Source organism: Bactrocera neohumeralis, chromosome 6 (genome assembly GCF_024586455.1).
Source record: "Bactrocera neohumeralis isolate Rockhampton chromosome 6, APGP_CSIRO_Bneo_wtdbg2-racon-allhic-juicebox.fasta_v2, whole genome shotgun sequence".
NCBI classification, from domain to species: Eukaryota; Metazoa; Arthropoda; class Insecta; order Diptera; family Tephritidae; genus Bactrocera; species Bactrocera neohumeralis.
In genome coordinates, this window is record NC_065923.1 from 38,892,045 (window position 1) to 38,910,651 (window position 18,607).

The window sequence follows — 18,607 nt, forward strand, 5'->3', positions numbered from 1 at the left end:
GATCCCCCTTATCCGATGTTGTTTTCCTCTTTTCATTGGTATTGTTTTTCAAGTGGTAGGTCCCACACCCAGCGCACAACCCTGGAGGGGTATATTTCGCCTTCTCACTTTAGCCTTCAAGCGGTTGGTTTTTGACTACCCAAAGAATACTTGGTCTCAGACCGGAAGTCGTGAGCTGCTTGAGTCATATGTAAAATAATCGTTTCTGGCCACTCCCAAGTAAATGGCGATCAGAGAACTTTCCTCACTTTCACTTTCAACTTCTACACATGACTCCATCCTCCGTAAAACACTCCGAGTATAAGGTATAAAAATGTTTCGCAAAGATTTTCGCCAGCGCATTGCAAATTTCACCGCTGGGATTTCTGTGCGCACAATATGAAGCGATTGCTGGCATTTCTTGCATTCTTTTATTTTGCGTTATTATATTTCTATTCTACTCGCCGGCACAGCGCCGCTGCCATTTTGCCGCTGGTGGCAGTAACAGCGGCGAGGATTGATGTTATAGTGCAATTTATTTTTCACGTTCCATTGCATCTGTTGCACATCCGAAACCATCGTCTAACCAACGAACCATTCATGCCAGCCCGCATAGCCCTTCATCAACCGCCATTTGTCTACCGTTATATAGCGTTGTAGGTTTGTGTTGATTTGCACACTATTTATGCGCTCGGTTGCGGCGCTACTGTTGCCATGAAGCTAACTTTATTTAATAAATGCACAAACAATGTTGTAATTTTTGTTTTTTTTTTCTTGTTAGTACATATTTTTTAACTTTAGTGCGCGTGTCTGTGTTGGTGGCTTTTATTTGATTGATTTGATTGATTGTGTTGCATGTTTAGCAGTTCTCGTGTCGACGCTATTCCTTAGCCTGCAGCAGTCACACACGCGATTTTGTACAATTTTTCACATATTTCCTTTGGCATATAGACATGTGAAGGCATATTCATACATTCATACGTGCTTTTGTGTATGTGCTATGAGACCGCAGCGACGGCAGATATGCAACCGAAAACGATAGAATGCCATCAACAGCTAAGCAGCCCTCGTAAGCGTTCCGCCAGCCATGCCGCAGCTGACACAATGTAAATATTTTGTTAAACTTTCAAAGTCGATTTGGCCGCTGTCATGTCAGCAACAACTCAAATAGCAACAATTAATATGCAGAGCGCGGTTGGCTGCGCTCACTTACCATAAACCATACATACATATATGTAAATGTGTGTGTGCTTATATACATATGTATGGACATGTTTATATGCTGCTAAATGATTTGTGTTGTTTTATTTAGGATAAATTGGATTTTTGTTATTTCTGTAGAGACCGAGCACACTTAATAAAGCAGATGTGCGTACTTTTGGTGATTGGCCATAAATTTTGAACATTTATTGTGTATGTGCTACAATCGTACATACATACATACTTATGTAAAATTAATATTAATTTTGCCTATAGATTTCGTCAATTATTGTATAGGAAATTAATTAATTATAATCGAAAAAGTAAAAAATGCTAACTTCGGCTACAACCGCGTATCCAATAAAGAAGAAATATACGTTTTTACATATCAAATGATCAAAATTTAGCCGGACTAACAAAAAAAATACAAAATTTTCATATACATACATACCTTATATATATGTACCTTAATACAAATCTTCATTATAACAATGGACTCCTGAGCCAATAAATGCATACCAACAGTAAAGCCAATTTTTGATACACTTGCTATAGGCCATAGTTGAGGTGATTTTACAGTGTTTTTAGTATGTGACTGTTAATGGCTTCTATGGACTCAGAGCGTTTCCGAAGCGAATTTTTCAATTTCGAAAACGAAAAAGTCACTAGGAGTCGGCAAAAACGTTGACTCAGCGATGACTTTCGATCCGTCGTTGAGACCCTCATCTTCGAGCTGAAAAATCTATGACGAATTGCTTGACTTGGAATGCGAATAGCATCATAACGGCCATGTAGTATTCCTTATTCATCGTTTTTAGAGCCAGTTGAACGAATTTATGATGAATCACATCCTGGTAATCAAAGAAAACGATGAGCATCACCTGGATATTTGATTAACTTTAAGACATCATACGCTAGAGTTTTAGACAGCTACCAGTAATTATCAGTCATTTGATTAATAATATTTTTTTCAAAATAAAGGGGTTTTAGTTCTAAAATTCACACGCTTCATACCCAAAATATTAACCGAAATGTTTTGAGTTGATCCATAAGAGATGTGAGATCTTCTGCTACCTTTCTGACGCCAACAAAACGATTTTTAAGCATTGTTTCTTTAACTGTTTCAATGTTATCGTCATTCACAGACAACTCGGTTGAGGCAAGTTTGCGATGACTTCACTAGAAGTTTTGTGCCACATATTAAGTGCTCCATTAAGTTGTCGCTGTTATTTTTAATGAAAATTCAATTTTGTTCTGGAAATTGTTACAAATGTTTTATTCGAAGTATTGCCCATCGCTAGCTACAACCTTTTCTTGTCTTTCTGGCAAGGCTCGAACAGCGCATAAGTAGGCACTTTGAAATGGCTTGGCGGGTAACTACCAATGGTGAAGCAAGCTTTTCTTACGAATCAGATCACTATCGAGCAACGTCTCCAATTCAGCGTCTTCGAAAGTTTTTGGTCTTCTCTCACCTGGGCGGCCGTTAATATCCGAAATCGCCGTCTTTGAATCGACAGTCACGGCACGTTGTTGCACTTGGAGCTGGACCTTCGTAAACTTTTTGGAGTTTCTGATGTGCTTCAACCGCCAATCAACACACTTCCTGCAAACCCGTCGTTAAATGTTTTTTTTCCATGGGAAAAATCACCAGACTAACTTAGGCTTAGAAAACCAACCACTAACTTATTTCTGAATTCTTAATGAAGTTTTTTAAAATCCATAACTGTCGTTTTTACAATAAAAATTATAATAAGTTTATATCTGGTAATATTTCATTATTATTATTCTAATTAACCACATATTTTCTTATCATTTCAGGCGTGACAATGCGCGAGAAGAAGGGCGGCGCATTGCAGAAGCTCAAAAAGAGGCTATCGCACAGTTTTGGCAGATTAAGTAAGTACTCCATTCACTCTTTTTTCGTATGTAGAAGTATGAAATCCCTTGATTTGAAAGAAGTGGAGTTTACATTCGACGTCACTTTACAACGACTTAAAACTTCTTAATATATTTCATTCATAATAGAAAAAGAGTTTTCTAAAAAATCTTAAAAAAAAAAATAAGTGTGCCTATATTGGTAAACATAAGTATATGTATTCTCCACAAGTAAATCCGATATCATTGAAGTTGGTATTTTTTATAATCGAGTATATTTGTCTTGTGATTGTTAAAATCACAATGCGCAATACACTAACTCTCTTATCGACGCTATTCAACGTTATTTCCCCATTCAAATTAAGTGATCCATTACCTTCGCACATAATAGATTAAACGTTAATCTAACTATAGGAAATATTTCTGTTTAATCTTGATACAATGTCTATTTTTGGTTTTAGCCAAAATATATTGTTTTTAACAGTAAAAAAAAAATTAAAACTGCAGTATGAACTATTTTTGATTAAGTTTCGGTTTCAGCAATATACAGTGTTGGAAAAAATTATAGAAACAATCTGGCTATATATAAAGTAATATTTATTTAATTTTTGTTTATAACAAAAATATAAGGACTAAAATATTTTTTTATTTTTCTGTTAAAAAAAATTATTTTCCCTTGAAAAAAATAAAATAAAATATAATAGGAGCAAAACGCTTAAAGCTAAGTTTGCTCCAGATTTTCTTTAATTAGCTCATTAAAATTCATATTTAGCCTCTAACCATATTGACACAAGTTAAAGTGTTCGGATTTAGGTTAGGGGATTGAGCAGGACTACTCCATTACATTAAATTTTTGGTCCTGGAACCATTCCTTAACAAGTTTTGAGACATGTTTGGCGTCATTATCCTACCTGAATTCCCATATTAAGGCCATTTATTGCTTTGTATTTGGTAGCATCATCCTCTCCTGTATATTAAGGTAGTCTGGAGCGCACATTTTTTATTTTATTCAGAATATGAGATCAACTCCTTACGAGGAAAATCATCCCCATAGCACAATATCGCATCCCTTATGATTGACAGTCTTTATGGTGTGTTTAGGATGGAAGGCAGTATTTTTTCGGCACTTTTCAAACATTATTTTATCAGATCCGAACAAGTTAATTTTAGTTTCATCAAACCATAGGATGTTATTTCAATTGTGACGAGTCATGTATCGCTTTGCGAAAGACAGTATTTTTACGATTTGTTTTTGCTTAGAAGCGGAACTTTCCTAGCCGAAAATATTTTCAAATCCTTCTCAGTTAGTCTATTCCGTATTGTCCGACTGGATATCGATGCCTGCCAGATATTTCTGAGGTGCTTTCTTTGATGAAAAGAACGACTTTTTTAAGTACGGATCGAAAGGTCATCGTTAGTGGTGTCAAGGGTGTTTTGTGCTCGTCATAACCCTTTTTACCAGCACCCAATATCTTTCAATGGGTCTGAGCTCCGGACAGTTGAGGGATTTACATATCTTGGCACAAAAGCTATTCTGTTCTTCTTATACAACTCAACTACCGGTTTTCTTAATTAGCCAAGTCAGGCCAAAAATGTGTTGAGGTGTCCGCCGTCTTATGAATGGCAAAAGCCGTTTTTGCCAACAATCTTGAATGTATAAATCAGTGTTGATAGTTCCAGATGTAACAAAAGAGCTGCTTCTTTTACCATAGCTACCAATTGCTTGGCAAATTAAAAATATCTTTGGAAACTGTGTTTCTCTTGGACGTTCTCCCTATGATCTGTAACACAAAAATCCACACCGGCAAGCTGAGAAAAGTCCCCAAGCTCCATCATCCATAATGCAGCAGTCAAAATTTTTAAGGAAATCAAGGTCAACCCGTTTGGCCGTTTGATCTCTTGTTGACATTTCGTAAAATCGATTGGATAACTACAATCGATGTTATCGATCAAAAAGTGACAGCAGCTTTTGGTCATCGGTCGTAAAATGCATTTTGAACAAAGAGAAAATATTAAATTTTGTTTTAAACTTGGGAAAACGTTTACTGAAACATTTCAAATGATGAAAAAAGTTTATGGTGATCAGTGCCTATCCCGAGGTAATGTGCATGAGTGGTTTAAGCGATTCCAAGAAGGTCGTGAGTACCTCTGTGACGATCAGACGTCGGTCGTCTTCAGAAGTCAAAAATAAAGACAATGCTGATTTGTTTTTACGATTCCGAGGGTTTTGTACACCGAGAGTTCGTCCCACCTGGCCAAACGATTAACGCTGTGTTTTACCTTGGTGTTATGAAGCGTCTTTTGTCACGCATTCGTCGTGCTCGACCACAATACCGTGAAGCAGGGTCCTGGCGCCTGTTGCACGATAATGCGCCGTGTCATCGGTCGACGCTTGTCACTGATTTTTTGACAAAAAACTCCATATTAATCATTAATCACACACCCTACTCACCTGTTCTGGCACCCTGTGATTTTTACCTATTTGGAAAAATTCATTTGCCCATGAAAGGACATTGGTTTCAGTACATTTCAGCTATCCAAAAGGCGACGACCGATATTCTCAAGAGCATTCCAAAAAATGACATAAAACACTCATTTGAAGTGCTAATTGACCGGGCTAAACGCTGTATCGGAACACAAGGAAACCACTTTGAATAAAAAAATGTAACTTTTGAAAACTATTAATTTTTTGTTGTTTTTTTAACAGTCCTGTTTCTTTTGCGACAGGTCTTGTATTCGCATTTTTCGCAAAAAGCGCTATTATCTCCTTAGCTAGGTCGAGGTTCTTCAAATCTTTGAAAAGCGAATAAGTATATATGAATATAACTCTCTAAAAGAGTTGCCATATTTTTGGCCTCAATTTATTTTGATTTAATCTACCACAAAATATATCTGAACATTACTTACCTTAAAGAGATGTCGAAATTAAGTTGAGAGATAAATTGAAATAGCATTAGGCCAAGCAACATTCGCAATAACTTTTTTGCTTTGAAAAAATGTGGAAATTGTCTGCCACAATGAAAATCGTAGCCCAACACTGAGTTGCATTTGCTGTTATGTCGAAAGCAATCAGAAGCCTACACATTCACTTAAGTAAAACGAAAGCGCAACTGAAAGTAGTCGGGTAAATAGGGTTTTCTCCTGTATCCTGGAAATGCACAACTACGAAATCTCTGTAAAATCATTTTATTTTTTTGTTTTTTGTTTCAAATGTGGCAGCACAACCTCAATGCTTGCAACAACCTGCACGATTCTTTGACTGACTAAACCTTTTGCTCTGCCTACTTTCCAACCCACAAACGTGCAAGGGCTGGGCTGCAAGCCGCTCTGTGAGGCTAATGCAAACTGGCATAAAGTGGTATGTGCTATGAAATTGGTAACGTGGTGTCAAACGTTGGCTGCACCCAAACGTTGCTGCAGACAATCGTTGCAGCCAGCCAACTAGCCAATCACTTAGTGCCGCTCAGCCGACTAGTCTGGGCTGGCCAGCAAGCGTGGCGCAACAAAACCAACCGGTTTACCAGCATATCCAGCAACCATTTCGCTAACCGAAACCTGTGACAGCTTTCAATTGTTGCCTTGTGGCAGCATGCCCGCACACAAGCTACATGCCAAATGCCGCATGCTGCAAGCCACTTTTAATTGTCGTTTGTCAAATGCGTAGGCATTCCTGTCAATAAAATACGAATTTTTCAAATGCCTCCCAGCTACAAACACACTCACACACACACACACGTACATACACAAACTCATTTGTTGGTCGGATCATTTCACGTTTTGCGTCATTCACCTGTAAATGTGACACCACAGCAAAACGAGAATTAAACAGAAAAGTACACAAACGCAAAACATTTCAATTTCAAGCCTGCCTGTGTGTTTTTGTTTGTGAGCGTTTGTTTTTGCTTTTGCAACAACCAAGCTTTGCTCAAAGTGCATTTGGAATCTGCACCGTGCAATTTCTGCTCCCTCTCGTCCCCCACCGATTCGCGTCATTCAGTGAGTTTAACAATCAGTCTCTTTGTCACTCAGTCATTGCGGCAACAGCAGCGTACAAAACTGATATTTGTCATCTACACAAGTCAATCACCCTCCGTGGAGTCTTGCTTGTGCATGGGGTCTCCTCTTCTCCGACCACCGACTACAGCAATGGCTCACTTGCTCGCCAATTTCCTCTCGAATTGCATAGCTGCACAATCAGTGTCAATCGCTCAATTGTTCAAGCGATCAGCCGTTTGCTTCTCTTCTCCACTCTCTGCTCTTTCCCTATACTATCCCCATCACAGCTCCCACTCAGCCAAATGGCAGGGTAACCACATTTTCAATGCCCATGACTGCTTTGTTTCCCATTCGCTTGTACGCTTATGTTGTTGCTGTTAGTTTTTTCCCGCAAATTTTTTCTTTTTAATTTTATTTCCCATTGTTTTGAAAAATACTTGTTTATTATATTTTCCTGACTCAATTTGATACCCCTATATGGTTGCCACTTATTTAAAAGAAAAAATCTGTTATAATCGGCTGCTTGCTGTATATGGATAGCAGTTTCATTAAACTGTTAGCGAGTGTTTATGCTCTCGTGTGCTCACATCCAGCGTAGGTGGTGCCGCGCAGAGTTCCGGTGTCAGTTTTAATAACAATCAAATTACTCGCTGAATGAGTCATTTGAAGTTTTTATACTCTCGCAACAAGTTGCTAAGGAGAGTATTATAGTTTTGTTCACATAACGGTTGTTTGTAAGTCCTAAAACTAAAAGAGTCAGATATGGGGTTATATATACCAAAGTGATCAGGGTGACGAGTAGAGTTGAAATTCGGATGTCTGTCTGTCCGTCCGTCCGTCCATCCATGCAAGCTGTAACTTGAGTAAAAATTGAGATATCATGATGAAACTTGGTACACGTATTTCTTGGCTCCATAAGAAGGTTAAGTTCGAAGATGGGCAAAATCGGCCCACTGCCATGCCCACAAAATGGCGGAAACCGAAAACCTATAAAGTGTCATAACTAAGCCATAAATAAAGATATTAAAGTGAAATTTGGCACAAAGGATCGCATTAGGGAGGGGCATATTGTTTTGGAAAAGTGGGCGTGGCCCCGCCCCCTACTAAGTTTTTTGTATATATCTCAGAAACTACTATAGCTATGTCAACCAAACTCTGCAGAGCCGTTTCCTTCAGGCATTTCCATAAACAGTTCAAAAATGGAAGAAATCGAATAATAACCACGCCCACCTCCCATACAAAGGTTATGTTCAAAATCACTAAAGTGCGTTAACCGACTAACAAAAAACGTCAGAAACACTAAATTTTACGGAAGAAGTGGCAGAAGGAAGCTGCACCCAGGCTTTTTTTAAAAATTGAAAATGGGCGTGGCGCCGCCCACTTATGGACCAAGAAGCATATCTCAGGAGCTACTAGACCGATTTCAATGAAATTTGGTATATAATGTTTTCTTAACACCCTGATGACATGTACGAAATATGGCTGAAATCGGTTCACAACCACGCCTTCTTCCAATATAAAGCTATTTTGAATTCCATCTGATGCCTTCTTTGTATAATACGAGTATAAACATTAGGAACCAATGATGATAGCGGAATAAAACTTTGCACAAATATGGTATTCGAAAAATATGTAAATGACGGATCATGAAATCTCGATTATCACTTTATCATGCGAGAGTATAAAATGTTCGGTGACACCCGAACTTAGCCCTTCCTTACTTGTTTTTTTTTTTTTTTTGTACTGAGCAACTACTAATATTATATACAAGTAATGTCAATATCGCTTTGGAAAGAGGGATTTTTTATTTCTAAGTCTTGAAGCATAGGCGTTAATAGATGATGATTTTCGGTACTATTTTCTATAATGCTTACAACTCTGTGTCAGTGTTCTTTATGAAATGGCAAACCAAACTGAAATCAAGTAATAGATTTCAAAAAGAACAACTCCGAAAAAGTTTAGCCTTATTGAAAACCACGCATCTAAACGAAACAACCGTTATATTAGCGAAGAGTTTTAAAGTAGTAAGATGTTTACAATTCTGCGACGAACTTAGTAGAATTTCATCTGGCTAATTTGTGGGCCTCGACTCTCTTTCTAGATCCAGGACATTTGTTGTTTAGTAGTGGAGTAAATTCCATTCAGTGCAAATATTAAACTTATACCAGGTTCGACTCATATATTAACCTTCTAATATTCTCCTGTAAGTTCTGTACACTTTTGCTTGCGTTATGTACCTTTAAAGCATGCGTTCATAACGTTCCTCTTCAGTTGTCGAAAAAGTGGATCTCTTAGTTTATCTTACGCTCGGGAATGAAAATGATTGTGTACCATTCAGAATTTACTGATCTGCGCTGCTCTAGTTGTATGATTGTGACATGTCCAGTTTTCCAAAAAACAGGCAACCATCTACTCGAACAACTTTTATTGGTTTCGACTCACCTTGAAACACCCATACAGTCGACTGCTGTTATTGTGTCATAGATGTGTTTCGAATCACCGCTAGCGTATTTGTTTATCCTTTCTCTTGATCCAACGATAAGGGGATTTTTTTTTAGTGAATGATCGAAAATTGGTGGGATTCAACGTGAACAAAAGTTTTTTACAATCAAATGTTCATGATACTGAATATATGCTAGTCACACTAATGCCTATATTTGTCACAATCTCACAATAGGTCATATGACGATCAATATCAGTTTCCACACAGACAACTGATTTTGCATTACCTTCACGAAATTCGTTTTGGAGAGATCCACGACTTCGACTGGATTCACCATACCATCGATAAACACTGGTCCCTAATGGAGCATCATCGTCGAAAATTGAATTAAGTTCATGTATGGGCGCTTTCTGAGCGAATCCGAAATGAATATTTTATGTTACCGTAAACCACACAAATATAAAACGTTCTGATTATGTTAACCATCAAAAATGTCAAGCTTTAAGACAAAGTCGTGAGTTGCCAGGTTGCTACAAACTATTGCCAAATCCCGAAATATTGTTTTTTCTTCATTAGCTAGCACTGAACCTGTGAAACAACATCGTCGTACTCTTATAAAAACACAAATAAAATATAATATGTTTGTAAATACTACCAGACTGCCAGATAATTTTTTTTCGAACGTTTCATCCCAAATAGAAATACAAAACTAAAGCTCCCTATTGAAAGCCCTTATAAATATATTTTTGACTATTACTTTGTAGAATTTATATTATTTGAAAAAATTACTAACTAAAACATTATTAAATGATGCTTTCGTGTTATACCAAAATTCACAAATATGTAAATTCCAATTTTATTTGTTGGATTTTCCGATTATTTGCATTTCTATCTGACTGCACTAAAATGTTTAAATTGCTGGCAAAATGCCAAACAAAACGTGCGTGTTTGTTTAGGTGTTTCTGGGAAATTAGTAATAATAAATGTGGCATATTTATTTATTTACAAAATTCCCACACATACAACTGTAAATATTCGCTAAATTTACCCAATTGCTAATTATGAAAATTTAATCAAATATTTGCACTTCTCAGTTTGATTGTCTATCATACTTAGTTAAATTGTTATTTATCCCTGTCTTGATACCCACTGATTATTTATGTATATATGCATGTGTGTTTGTATAAATATGTAATGCTTTCAGTATTAATTGATAGACATTACTTAGCAGCTTAAGATGGCTGAAGTGATCGCATTGTGTTATTGCTGTTAGTTACCTGGTACTTATCAAATATAAAATAATATTCTCTGTACTTACAATGTCAATACATTACTGATACATAGCTATAATAGTTAAGGGTGTTTTATGGGTAGAGAAATTTGTATAAGAAAAACTATACTGGACCACTGGAAAATGACAAGCGACATTTTGGTTCCACAAAGGGAAAAACTTATGTTGAACGAATTATGTAAAGAGACTTGTCAGTAAAGTCTGTCTTTTTTGTTGGGCTATATCAAGTCAATTATCTATTCCGATAAACCAACTACGACTGATCAGCTAAATACTAACATTCGATGATTTATTGACGAAACACGGCCAGCTTTGCTTTTCTCTTAAGGAAGTTGGACAAAATTGAAACGGAGGAATTCATGAGGAGCAGTCTCTGTTATGGTACACTTCAAACCCAATCATATACCAATTATCGTTAAATTTGGAAACAATAGAGGCTCAAATATTGACAGTTTTTCGCATTTATCTACATTTCATTTGAAATGAAATTTCTCTACCTAAAACGCTCTTTAAAACTCAGCGTAAAATAACACGTTTAACCGGCTCACACACCCACATATTTATGAACTTATCAGTCACTCCAAGTAAGTGGCTTGGTCTAATCGAATTACTGCCTGTCAAAATTTCGCAGCCGGCCACTTGATATTAAACATTGTTGTTGATGTATTTATTGTTGTATATGCAATTCATGTGAAAATTAAATCTAGTGAATAGGCTACAGTAAATATCTTTTATCCAGTTAAAACTACTAGTTACGGAATTATTTTACAAGTGGTATTAAGTGGAAGTCCATCATGGAGCTATTTCTTCCCTCTTTACGCAAATTTTTAATGGAGACGATCTATAAGTTGCTAATAGTAAGATTACGTTCCGAAATGAAACAATCTCATGCTTCAAAGTAGGCACAAAATATCGAATTCAATTAAGTACGGACTAGAATCACAGTCGAAAAATATATTTAAATCTCTATCCACATATACTTATATGTTTTTTACTATTGCCTCGGTATATGTTAGTTTAGGTTAGTTTGGTAGGTCAATGAGCCACGCATAGACCAGTTTTGGTCCTTTGCGATACCATAAGAAGGTAAGTTACTAGGTCCATGAAGAGTAGTTATCCTTTGCCGCGAATTTTAACATACAATAGTATAGACATTAGATGGTTTTCCTAATGTTGACCAAATTTTCGGGTGTTAGCCATACACCATTATTGGCAATCTCGTCCACTATTGTGGCCTGACACCCAGTAGAAGTGAAATTGCTTACTTCTTCCACTGCTGTCCTGCTTCCCGAGACACTTCTGGTCGATATACGATACGAGATTACTGCTTTGATTGGTGCTTGGCTGTCTATGTTGATGTTGAATTGCTTTCTCAATAGCAAAGGCTTCAGCTTGAAATATACTGCAGTGGTCCGGCAACTTAAAAAGCTGCCTTGTGCCTAACTCTGGAGAGTATGTCCCCGCACCAACACCATCGTCCATTTTCTAGCTATCCGTATAAATGTTTTTCTATGTTTACTTTGAATCCTTATTTCCAGTTTAAAAATGGGATCATGTAGGTGGTGCTTGCCAAACCTCCATTGCCCACTAAGCTATGCCGGAAGGTTCTATATGCAAATTCTGCTGCAGCCAGTAGTCGTCCCGCCGACTTTGCTGCGCAGTTTTCAGCGAAGAGATCTATGCGTGGCAGGTTTAGTACTGGGTCAAGAGCCGCCGTTTCTAAAAGCTCTCGTTATGAAGAGCGCAGCGAGCCTCTGAACCCGTTCCATTGGCTTCCGGTATGTGGATTTCAATACCCTGTCCACCATACTACTCCACCGTAGAGCAGAAATGGTCATACAACTGTAAGTTATATTTGTTTTGGACTAGTTTATGATCAGTCCAAACATTATAGTTGTCAGTTAGTCAGCAATTTGTAGTTGTCAAATAGTATTAATACTTAGACATACATATGTACATATTTGCATGTTTTGCTGACAATAAGATTTAGCTGAGTTTATGTTATGTTTTTGTCAGCCGTTTCCCTTCTCAACTTCTATTGAATTTCGTGACACTGCTGATTGCCCAGGAAGCAGACAATAAACTAGAGATAGCCTACAGATTAAGCGCATGTGTTTCCCTTTTACTTGTCTATTATTAATGCTATTATGCATGAGAAATGTTATTGAAAGAAAGGAAATAAATTTGCACAAAAAACATGTCAGCTCTTCCTCAAGTGGCCTTATCACGCCGCACAGACAGCTGCAATAAATCAGTCATGCTTTGTTATGAAAGTACATATTTATGTATGTAGATATACCAAATGGTCGTATATATGTATATACGTAATATGTATGTATAGACCCAGTGGACTGTGGTAACTGATAACAGAAATAGATTTACATATGTGCATTCAAATAAACTGTACAGTTGTTCACAAAATATTAGCAGTGAACACATAATTTTTGACAGAAAATATTTTCATAGATCATATACTTATTTTAATTAAACGCAAAAAATATTAGATTTTAGATATGTGTCATGTAGTAGAAACTAACATTGCCTTATTATATGTACCGCATTTGTATCGTCAGTAACATGAGCGCTCAAAGTTCACCAACGCAACTCATTACTCTTACTGCTGCCACTATTATTTTACCAACAACTGTATTTATATGCAGCGGGTGCATACGTGCGCGAAAACATTGCTGCATATGTGATAAATAACAGATATTCTGCTGACATGATGGAACCTGGAATAAAATACGCTTTCCCACAGCATGACAACAAAGCATTCTAAATTTCCTAACTAAACGGATAAGAATTTTCGTATAAATTCATCAAAATTTGTTATAGAAAACTATTTCTAGAAAGAGCTGACTAAAATAATGTCACACTAAAATTATAGATGTCGGAAAGCATTGTGTTACAGTCGTTAACGCCACAATGTTTTTCCAAAAAATTTAGTGATTTTGGAACCAATCATGCTTCCACATTTCTTAGGTCCATATGATCTGTCAAAATGGTTTTCATTGATCCTTCTGATATTCCAACGATGCCAGTGAGATCTCTGACTGTTAGTCGTCGATTTTTAAGCAACAATTCTTTTATTTTATTGACGGTAGATCACGACTCTCTTTGAATAATTTTTACCAATAAAAAACATTTTCTCTCCTTCAAACAATTATCACCCAACATTCTGAACGATTCGGCCCCAGAAATTTGATTCCGCACAAAAAACTTAATGGAACTTCTTTCTTGAATTTCACTTATCGTAAAAATCGCCGAATGCACTTTATATATTTCAGAAAGACGTATACAAGGTGCTTTCCAAAGTAAACAGGACTTCAAAAAAAAAAAAAAAAACAGAATGATTTTTTCGGCAAAAGCAATTTATTTTATTCAGAATAGTCTCCTTCTGCTTCAATACAGCTTTTTGCACGGTCCAAAAGCATTTCGAACGAGTGTTTTAGCTCGTTGGAGGCCAGTATGCCGGTGCAAGCCCCTTGAATGGCCTCTACGTCTGCACAACGCTTTCCTTTTATGGGCAAATGCATTTTTCCGAAAAGGAAGAAGTCGCACGGTGCCATATCAGCTGAATACGGGAAGTGGTTAATGGTTAAAATGTAATTTTTGGTCAAATAATCGTCCTTCGAATGTTGGATTCTGAGCAATCGTCAGTCAATTTATGCGGAACATATCCTGCACACACCTTTGTTAAGCCCAAATGATTGGTCAAAATGCGATAAATCGATATTTTGGAGATGTTCAATTCCATTACCATGAATTTCAATAATGATTTCGGCTGATTTTTGATGAATTCTGTTTCGAGAATTTCCGGTGATCACACAAACATACTGACTTTGAAAACTTAAAACGCAATTGAAACGTTTCGGTAAAAGTTTTTCAATTTTAAAAGCCAAATTTTACTTCTGACTGGACAATCGATGAAGATAACAGGTTCGAACGCATCAGTCGGCATATAAATAGATGGCGCCACCAGGGGGCGCGAGATTCAGAAAGTCCTGTTTACTTTGGAACACACCTTGTACTAAACATTAATGTTTTTTGGATATGACATTTGCATAGCTTTGGAGAATAATCTATAACAAATTTTGTGAAGATATCTTCTCAAATAGAAAAGTTCTCCATGCAAGAATAATATGTTCGGATTGGTTTGCGCGTTTTCCGACAGATTCCCGACGCGAAAAGTTTATCTGGCGATTTTAGCCATGAAAGTAAAAAAACAAAAAAAGAACAAATGTAACAACGAGTTTGATTGATATTTTCAGTTTTTAAAGGAATCAAGAGTTCGAAATCCATGAAAATATTAAAAATTAAGAAACCTCCAGCCAAGAATCGCCATCAGTACGTAACTGTTGAAGACGTTGGTATATTATTGTGACGTTTAAACAGGTGATGGCTATTTATGTAATAATTTTTTTCCAACTTCGGACACTTTAAACCCTTAGGGATAATATAGAAACCTTTCTCTATCTTAAATGTTACCGGAAAGTGATTGAAACTGCCATTCGATGCAAGATTTCAAGCGTTGGGATCACTCGCCGAAAAAGAATTTTTTATAAAAATTTACACTTTACAAATACACACTTTAATTAATCAATCTTGGTTATTCATCTTAGTGAAATCCAGATTGTTGCTTAAAAACTCTCAAATTTTGTAGCGCTAAGGAAAAAGTTCTGTAGATTGCTTGATCCGCTCTACATATGTATAGTATATTCATTTCTATTTTTGATCCTCCTAAAAAATATGTCTAATATTTTTCTATAAATTTACAAAGCACGTGAAAAAGTTTTTCGCTTAAGAGAAATCTGCTGCTGTTATCAATTGGCATAGATGTAAATATCTCCGGTCCAACCCTTTGAAAATATAAAGGATAATCTTTGGTTTGTTGCTCTATAATGTAGGGCTCTATAAATAGACCGTTTAATCTTCCTAGAATCTATCGAATGTCAAAACAAAAACCAGTTCGATGATCTTCTGTGCCCCACAGATGCTATTTGTTTCCAGTTTTCTAAATTGAAAAAAAAAAAAGATTTTTCTTTAACCTTAGTTGAAAGCAACAAAAATCTTTATCATCTTCAATGGACAATTTTTCAGTGCCACATTTGTCATATCTACAATGTAGTTTGCTGTCCAGGATAACACCATTTATTTTTATAAACTTTCAGTTGTTTTCCGAAGTGACTAACCGCTAACTATCGGTTACAAAGGCAACATCAACACATTTGAAGCACATTACTATCCTTACTCCCCTGGCCACTCAACTAGTCTTGCATTTGGCCATCACACAATAAAACGAGATAATCAAGTATTCCGTTTGAAGTCAACAGCTGCTGATGAAGACGGTGTGATGCCAGTGAGAAGTGTCTGTGATGTGGCTATCAATTTCTGCTGCAACTGCAAGTGAAATTGAAACTCCTCCACTTTGTTGCTGTAATTACATTACTCGCAATGCTGTTGCTGCTCTTTTGTTTTTGTTTCTGTGTGCTTGTTGCACTTACTTTGTTCGTTTGCAACGAGCAAACGACACCATAACGTGGTTGCGACAAATGCGATAAGCAGCTGAAGAAGATAATCGCGGAGTGGCAAACTGAAGCTGACTACTGAGATGGGGGAAAGAGGAATGTGAATGCATAGAAAATTTGCAGCTGCGCCTGAAGATTGGGGTAATAGTAGAATACGTTGAAGGAAAAGAGTGAAAAGATGCTACAGTGCGGTCATCTTTAATAACAGCAAAATTCTATTTCAAGTTTTCGGTTGTTTTAGAAATTATAAGCCAGTCCAAAAGTGGTATCCTGCGGCTCAGTTAAAACGCATTGCTTGGCTCGTGTGTGTTCCCCAACAAATCTATTAAAATAGTTTTTTTCATTTCAGTCAGTCTAAATTAGCATCTGTTTGACACTAACGAACGATTTTCCTATAGGGTTGTTCTTCACTTAAACAACTTTTTGTTTGTGTATTTGACTGGTCGTATTAAAGAGGAGACGTATGTGCAACGGGTTGTAGTCGTTTGCTTCTTATCACTGCTTGTTGTGATAGCTTTGATGGGGTCGTTGAAAGCATCTCGAGATTTGCCGATACGGTTGTCAACTGGACTGCACATGCAATTGAAGGAACTCGACGTGGCAACTTCAGTAGCTATGGCACATAAAAAGTTGTGATGCAGAGCTTAAGATGCATTCATGGCAATCGCAACAGGAGTAAATAAGAGCAACGTCCAACGACGATAACGACGACGCACGGCACTTATCAGAGGCATAGCTTTTTCTAGTTGCTTCAAATGCAGGTTCTTTTATTTGTTTGTTGGTTTTCGCTGTTAGCCGGATGTTGCCACCAGAAACACTTAGTTTGCATTATATATATATATATGTATGTATATATACGAATATGCTTAGATACTTATGTAAATATAAATTGTCAGGAGTAAGTAAATACTGGTAGAAATTGTCAGCTTTTGCATTTGACTTAAGGTTTGTCAACCTTTAATTTCTTTGCCAAACTAAAGTTTGCAGGAATTTCCTAGTAATATTCTCTGGAAGTAAATCCCACACAAATACTTTTCGAGTTATTCGATATCTAACAAAGAGTTCCCTGGAGCTCTGAAACGTTCGTGTTGAACTTCAAATACGTTTTTCTCAACCCTGTGAATTATCCAAGAACTAGTGCTACGGTTGACCAAAACTGCCAATCTTTCAAAAAGAGAACTTTAAAAATGCAAAGACTTCTCAAACATAATTTCCAATATAAAAAGTATGTACAACAAATAAGAAAAGGCGGCTGTAACCTAACATCTTATGATCTTTCAATTCGTAAGCATTAAAGCCAGGGAAGTACCTAAGGCTTGTTACTTATGTATATGGTGCACCTTTAAAAGAAAAACACACTTTCTTAATGTTATTAAGATAACACCTCCTACCTCGTTTGTTTCCTTTGTAAAAAAATACCATCGTGAGATGTCACACACAGAGAACAAGGAGCATTAGAAGCCTAATAGTTCATCTGGCGTATCTGCTCAGAATAAGAGGAATATTGTGTTACCGACCGGACCTGTGATAATCAACATTTTATCGCTGTAGTGGGGGAAACAAGAATTGCAAACCTCCTACCTTTTTTAGCATAGCCAAAAAGACGCGTGTCTTCGTTTTTGTCATCTTAGGTACACGCTACCTATGCCTCACGCCATTTTCCCGAACCGTTCTTATAATATATCCTCCACCGACTTGTTAACTTGGAAGATGTAGTTTTGGCTGTCATCCTCCATGCCGGAGTTGGTAACCTTCTTCATCCTCCAATCTTGTGTTGGCACATCAGGTTTTACCTTGCGAGTATGAGAACTTTCGTTTTCGATACGGATAAATGCAGCTGTGGTCCACTATTTCCAGAACGGCTCCCTCTCACAGGCCTTTAAGCTGCGCACCCGCTTCTTTTAGCCATAGCAGTGAGAGTCGTCTTTACATGTTAATATTTAGATCCCGTTGAGCCAGCCCGCAATAGCGAAAGTTGGCATAGGCGTGCTCGAGTGTTCATCTAGTCTGTCGAAGAGTGTGTCAAGCGCTTTCCATTACTCCTTTATGATTTGCACATGGAGATTGCTTCGGCTGTTGAGTGCCACGTTTAGTTATCTCTTGGAAATTTCGCTGACCCTCACTGCTGCTCAGGACTTTGAGAGTTTCTCTCCATTGAGTCTTTCGTTTGGCTTTACAGCGTCGTCCTTTTGCCCCGGTCCTTTCGTTGGCATCGTTGCTCGATTTTCAACGGCCTTCATCTGCAATTCCTTCCTGATCCGGTTTGCGAATCTCGTATCCGAGAATGTGAATTGT

The 18,607-nt window shown here is 37.2% G+C and overlaps 1 protein-coding gene across 2 annotated transcripts in view; it reads left to right on the plus strand.

Annotated features, from left to right (window-relative positions):
* The window catches only part of LOC126761944 (cyclin-dependent kinase 14), a 379,465-nt gene that overhangs the window by 134,501 nt on the left and 226,357 nt on the right, over window positions 1–18,607 (plus strand). For both annotated transcript variants that reach the window (XM_050478379.1, XM_050478380.1), the window contains exon 2: window positions 2,998–3,075. In XM_050478379.1, the coding sequence (XP_050334336.1) occupies window positions 2,998–3,075 (78 nt within the window). The remainder of the gene's footprint in view (window positions 1–2,997; window positions 3,076–18,607) is intronic.